At 29.7% G+C, this 7,347-nt stretch overlaps 1 protein-coding gene across 5 annotated transcripts in view; it reads left to right on the forward strand.

Annotated features, from left to right (window-relative positions):
- Positions 1–7,347, forward strand: part of MCU (mitochondrial calcium uniporter) — a 51,274-nt gene that overhangs the window by 12,846 nt on the left and 31,081 nt on the right. For all 5 annotated transcript variants that reach the window (XM_085655619.1, XM_035874281.2, XM_035874280.2 and 2 more), the window contains one exon: positions 6,186–6,354. In XM_085655619.1, coding sequence (XP_085511745.1) covers positions 6,186–6,354 — 169 coding nt within the window. The remainder of the gene's footprint in view (positions 1–6,185; positions 6,355–7,347) is intronic.

Consider the following 7,347-nt stretch of genomic DNA (forward strand, 5'->3'; position numbering starts at 1 on the left):
AGATATCTTATCTTTCGATGATATCGTATTGTTTGTTACACGCGAAAAATTGATTTCTCGCTTTAGTTCTAAATAATTTTTCGACATAATAAATTTTCCAAATAGATTATTATTATTAACATTTAATAATTTTAATCGTGCGTATAAATAAGTATGTTTTGCCCAATAACGTGTTCATGCTTATCATTGTTATCTTTACTCGTGCGGTTATATATATATATATATGCATATACATACACACATATACATACGTATATACATATGCATACATAAATACTCGCATTTTTTACGTATATATTGAACAAGGAATTGACGTTATTAAGCTGATGAATCATTGATGTATAGTCATTCAAAGGGAATCAAGAATTTAAAGAATCGTTGATAGACATTAGACATATTTTAATGCAATTTGTTACGCTCTTTCAACTTTCGTGATATAATTATTTTAATGAATTCAAATTTAATTAATTAACATCGTTTAGAGATAGAGTTAGAGAGAGAGAGAGAGAGAGAGAGAGAGAGAGAGAGAGAAAGAGAGAAAAAGGGTTAATAACCATTAACGAGCGATGAGATGTGGATGATTAAAATTAACAAAAAAAAAAAAAACAAACAAAACAAGACAAAACAAAACAAAACAAAACAAAACAAAACTGTTGTTTTCTCGAGTAATTCACGATCAAAGAGAGAGAGAGTGTGCGGGAAGAAGAGAGGGAAGGAGCAATATTGGTTCATTTATTTTTTGCTTTTTTTACCAGCCGATACTAACAGTTTCACCCTATATGTTTGCTTACCCGACTGACCCATAAACGAACGGCCAATTACTCGTTCGATTGATCGAACGTCCTCGTGCAGGCGTATTGGGTAAAACCTCTTCCTATATCATTTTCTACTCTCTCTCTCTTTCTCTCTCTCTTTGTTTCTCTCTCACACTCTCTTTCCTTTCAGTAATTATACGCTTTATAGAGACACGAGTCAAATGAATTTACCGTCTCCATATCACTTAGATTTAAAAGTACTCTCGAAAATTTACTCGTCTTCTTTAACAATGAACTCGATTAATGAATTGGAACTTCTTGTTTGTCTCTCTCTTTCTCTCTCTCTCTCTCTCTCTCTCTCTCTCTTTCTCTCTCTATCTCTGTCTCTGTCTCTCTCTCATTCTCTTATTCTCTTATTCTCTTTTTTATTTGCGCGCAAATATCACATCTATTACACTTATGCAAACTTATTATTGGATATTAGCATAGCAACTAACGTTTTAAACATTTACTCCTTCATTAGCTACATATTCTTTCTCTTAACGTAAAAGCATTGGAAATGAATTACGTAGGATATGTCGATAATTATAGCTAATCGATATCGTCATTGATTGCTTTATGCAAATTTTTCATAATAAATATTTTATTCCTTAAACGTATGTAATCGTAGGAAATTTGACGAATCAATAAATGAAGCAAAATAAATAAATAAATAAATAAATAAATAAATAAATAAATAAATGAATAAATGGATAAATAAATCAGTAAATAAATAAAAAAAAAAAATAAATGATTATTTCGAATACGCCTTATTTATCGACTATTATTATTTAATTGTAATAGAATTTTATACGATTTATACATGTAATTTAGATAATCGATGATTAAATGTAGGAAATGGAAAAGTCAAAAGTGAAAATAAACTAATATTACTTAGGGAACTCGTTCATTGTGATTGTTAATGGATTGTTGAGTGCATACCTATTTATAATTTTAGATGACGGAAAAGGAGGAAATTACATTTGTTATGGGAACGAAATAATGTTAAGGACGTACATGCATACATACATAGATCGAATCTTGTAACATTATTGTGATAGAACGTAAATGGATAGTGCATATTCTATAAAGGTTGTGGCTTTATGACCCTGCCAGTGAAAACTCGAGATCGAAATGTTGAAAAGAAACCTCGGCACTTGTACTTTTAACATTAATATACATTGCTTCGTTAGGCGTTTCTAAAACAACTTCTCATGAAAATTCAGAATACCAATGGCTATTTCAACCAATAGCTCCATCTGCATTTGTTTGAACGTTTTTCATTAATTTTTTTTTTTTTTTGTTTTTGTTTTTAAAATTTACAATTTTTTTGTCTTTCTTTCTTTATTTTTTCTTTTCATTCTCGCAATAATTTATATCAAAGTCTTAATATTAATTTTCATAAAGACATCTCGATTGTGTCCGAAGGAGGATAGTGAACGAATTTCCATTGTGTTCTCTAATACTCATTATTTTGGAATTAGTCGACAATCGTGAGATGGGAAATGCAAATAGCATTGTAATCGAGAAATGAAATTTCTATACGGATAATCTGCCACTATAATTATCGTAAGATATTCCATTGATTGGAATTCTTGTGCATTTGAATTGGAATTCTATTTGCATTTTAACGTGATATAATATCCACTTGAATCTAATAAGAAGATGAAATATTATTTGTGGTTATTGTTGATTAGATTGCAAATTTGTAAAGTTTAATTTCATATATATATATATATATACATACATGTATGTATGTATATATATCTAGTAAACTATGAGAATACTTTTTACCAAGAGAATACTTCATAAATGTTACTTCATGTAAATTAAAATTTTCTTATTTACATTAGCACAGTGCAAATGTAAAACGACAAAAGAAAAAAAAAAATTCACATTACTTATGATATCTTTGAGTTACGTACAAGAGTTATTCGAGTTATGGTGTAGAATTTTAGTTATCTAAGTTATAATTAGTCGACGAAGACGACACGCGAGGAAATAAGTTAATAATCTCCTAGAATAAATAATCTTGGGAAATTGATAATCTAAGAGGTAGAGGATGATTAAAGGAACAAATTCTATTAAAGTTGATAATATCGATCTACGATGATATAACGAGAAATATAAAGTTTTGATAACGGGAAATTGAGATGTCAAGAGATATGAGAGTATGAAACAAGAGGTTGTGATTTGTTACAGGACGATAAAGTACGAATGTGAAAAATAGGACAAATGGGATCGACTAAGGTAGTGTGATAACAGAGATGTATCTTTTACAATAGAGATAGATACGTACATATATAAATATATATAGTAGAATTGTATTTTGAAATCTCATTCCGGTCAGTGCACGGTAATCATATTAACGATAGGATCCAATCAGGTTCGTGAACATTTTTTAAACTTTTGCGAATCTTTTCCTCGACAATAAAATTATCTTTTGTTTCTGTATTGTTTTTTTTTCTTTATTTTTTTTTTTTTTTTTTTTTTTTTTTTTTTTAATCCGAGCGAGGATCGTTAAGATCGAGCGAATGATTTATAGGTCAATAAAATTACCTCGCCATTCGATGGCGTTCGTTCTCGACGTCATGGAAAAAAAAAAAAAAAAAAAAAATCTGCCGTCATTTGAAACAAAGTTCACGTAGACTGATACTTCGTTACCTTTCGAAGAAAATGTCTCTCGATTTAAGAAGATCGGTAAAAGATTGTTAGACGAGGTTAACCCAATTCAGAATAGAATTTTCAATGACATTTTCTTCTCTCTGTCTCTCTCTCTCTCGAGTATATTACTACAATGGCCTTCGTTGGCATAATTTAAATATCCCTTTGGTATTATACGAGTATATCTAATATATTCCCAACCTTTATTCAAATATACTTAGAAAAACAGCCTATCGTTCGTAAAGTAGAAAGATGGATCGTTAGGTGGACTTAAATGTACATGGGAACGGTTCCGAGTTAGATTTTAAGTAGCTCTTAAAATTTCCATATTCAAAGAAGCCATTAGAAATTATTTGGATCTTATAAGTGGCTTTACGATATCGAATTAAATCGAATTTCGTTTTTTATTCGAGATCTTTTTCGATCGACTTTTTTTTTTTTTTTTTTTTTTTACATACCGAATTCCATATCAAAACAAACAATGTCCTTACGATATAGAATTCTCTCAAGAATATTTTTCGAACGATAAAATACGATTTTAACCGTATCCACAAATCCATATGTACGCTTCATTATCTGATAGGAAGAAAAGATAAACTTTTATCTCGATAATGTAATGCGTCCAAACGGAAAGTGTCGATCAGGATTATGGTGAAGTATAGTGACTTTTTTTTCCCTTTTTTTTTTCTCGATAAATCCCCAACAGACAAATCAATTTCATTTTTAAGGGACGAATTGTTGTTCTCACCTTTGCGATATATTTATTTACTTTTGAACTAATATCCTAAGAGAGGAGGTCGAGAGAGGGAAGACACAATTTTCTTAAAAATCATCAATGACGAAAAGGGTATCGAATGGCATGTCGTTCGAAAGAACTTTTAATTTTATTTACAACGGTGTTTATTTTTTTTCTTTTCTTTTTTTTTTTTTTTTTTTTTCATTTTTTTTTTTTTTTTTATATTTCCCAGTAAAATGCATTTCGAGTTTCACATTGAAAAACAATTTTTATTTTATTAAATATTCGAAATATTTTTCGTCGAATTCGTATCACCATGCAATAATGGAATTTTTTCTATTTGGTACATTCTGCAATGTAATGAATCGAACATTCTGCAATGTAATGCGGTGAATATATGGGGTTTTACGATATTGAATAACGAAATAATAAAATACAAAAATTATTAATCCAATCTTTTTATGAAATAATTTAATCGATGAGTTACTTTTGATTAATTATTCGAAATGACCTAAATATATCAGAATCCTTTTTTTTTTTTTTTTTTTTTTTTTTAACATAATGGAGCTTCTCTTACGCTAACTTTCAGTAAAAAAAAAAGTCTCAGGGTTTTCAAAAGAAGTCTTTAGATTTCGTAATAATTTTCGTAATTTTTTGTTTAGACACTATATATTATAATTTATATATATATATATATATCACTTTCTAAGATGAGAATAATACGAATTATTAGAATTCTTATTAGATTTTGATCTTTTTCCTTTGGAAATCGATATTTGAACACGATGAAGGAACGAACTGTTTATCGGTGTCATGCTTATACATTAAGATTTTATTTATTAAATTCCATTCAATGGGATGAGTGAAATTGGAACGAAAGATCGAGTAATTTAAGAATATATGAAATCGATTAGAGATCATGAGATAAAAAGGGACGTGATATCCGGATAAAGGGAGGAAAAAAAAGAATAAGGATAGATGAAGTGGATAGAAGAAAAAAAAAAAAGAAGAAAAAGAAAAGAAAAAGAAAATATTGGAAAAACAAATACGGTCAAATAATATTTCTGTATTTATCCCTAAGTGTATAGTTTATTTGCACTTACGAACTAGATGTTCGAGTATTGTTTCGTAGCTTACATCTGAGCGATGTTTGTTCGAAATGTAAGTAGAGAAGCATTTTTGTATAAGTCTAAAAAGGATGTAAAATGTGAGAAATGGAAGAATGAAGAAAAGAAAAAGAGAAAAAAAAGAAGAAAAGATTCGATTGATTTCACGATTTCTTGTAAAAGGCCCGTGTGTCGTATCGTTAATAAACGAATTATACGATTTACATAAGAATACAAAACGCACGAAACAAAAAATGCATAGCATATGCATTTATACCGTAACAAGTAAATACGTAGTCTTTTTTTGATTTTATCATTTTTGTTTTTTTTTTTTTTCCTTTTTTTTCTGGGGAGTTTTTCTCTTTCTTTTTCTTTTTTTTTTTTTCGTTCTCCTTATCTTTTTGTTTTCTTCTTTTCTTTCTTTTACAGAAAAATTGCAAAGATATGTACGCGTATATACAACTGGTATTCTCGTTTCGTTAAGAGATAATCATAGACGACGAGAGAGACCAAAAGAAAATATCATATCGTGGAGGCTTTACCAGCTCTCGAGTTCCTCGTAAACGTATAGAGTAACGTTCGTTCTCTATGAAAGTTTCATTGGAAGACGTGAAGTTTTTTTCAACCCTAAAGCCGCAGATCGATATTCAACGCATTTTACATGATTCCAATTTGAATTCAAACCTGTACGGGAAAATATTTTCTTGGTGTATTCAAAAAAAGGTAGAAAAATGCACACACATATATGTATGTGTGTGTGTGTGTATGTGGGTGGTTTGATTTAAATTAATATACTTTTTATTAAGCCGACGTATTTATCGTAAATATTGTATCACGTAAATAAATAAATTTAATTCGAATTTCCCTTTTTTAATATATTTACAGGAAACATGGTGCAAAAGATGGTGGCACTTTTCGCAAAGGAACATATCAATAACGGCGAGATCGTTCGAACCAAATCTGACTATGATTCTCATGAAGAATACTCATGCCTCGACCGCTACGAAGGACAAAAGGGAGAACACAACTGCGACATCCGTCACTGAACCATCTGGTAAGTTTCATATATTCATAAAAATATTATTATGATATATATATATATATATATATATATATATATTCCCTTTATATTGTTTCTAAGAAGATTTATCGTATTAGTACGAACGTTACAAGTTTCCTTTTCAGCTTTACATTGTATAAGTAACAAATCACAGGAGAGTTCTCTAAGAAAATGGATTTTCCTTTTCTATCTCCCACTCAACAGCCATCTCCCTCCCCTTATCCTGCCACTCTTCCGCAGGTCAATCCACAATTCATTGTGTTTTCTTAAGAAATATACGAGCAAATTCGATCTGTCTTTACGGCAAATGAAAAAAAAAAAAAAAAAAAAGAAATAAGTATTAGGGTCAATATTTCGAGAAGTAAATTGGATTATGAAGTTTAGAAGAAAAAAAAAAAAAGGAAGAAAAAAAATGTTCCATTACGATTTAAGCATCAGAATCAATTTTCTGGAATTTCGAAATGTTCGCATACCGTTCATATAAAGGTGCATATACATCATCGTTCCTAGAGGTAAGTAAATCTTCGTGGATATTAATTTTACATCGTCTGACCTACTCTGCAGAAAGTGCAACGTCGCTAACTTCCATGCCGAATAATGGATATCCTTTATTCCCATTTTATCGTCAAATATTATCCTTAAGCTCTGAGAAAGCCTATCTTATCGTTTTTCTTCCTCCCCCTTTTTTTCCTTCCCCCTTTTTTTTCTTCGCGTCCTTTTTCGTTCTCATATAGGACGGATCAAAAAATTTTCTAATCTTGTAGTTTTACACTCCAAGGAAGAAGGGAACGAAAAACAAAACGAAAAAAAAAGAAAAGGGAAACAGAAACAATTAGCTTAAAAAGTCTCGAAGAAAAGTAATCGACTTTCCTTTTTTTTTTGTTTTTTTTTTAATCACTTCAAAAAAAAAAAAAAAGAAAAAGAACTTTTGGTCTATTTCTGAGACCTATTTCTTTACTCGAAATTGAACGATCGAATTGTTTGTTT

Source organism: Vespa mandarinia, chromosome 3 (assembly GCF_050613455.1).
Source record: "Vespa mandarinia isolate Hongniang chromosome 3, ASM5061345v1, whole genome shotgun sequence".
NCBI lineage: Eukaryota > Metazoa > Arthropoda > Insecta > Hymenoptera > Vespidae > Vespa > Vespa mandarinia.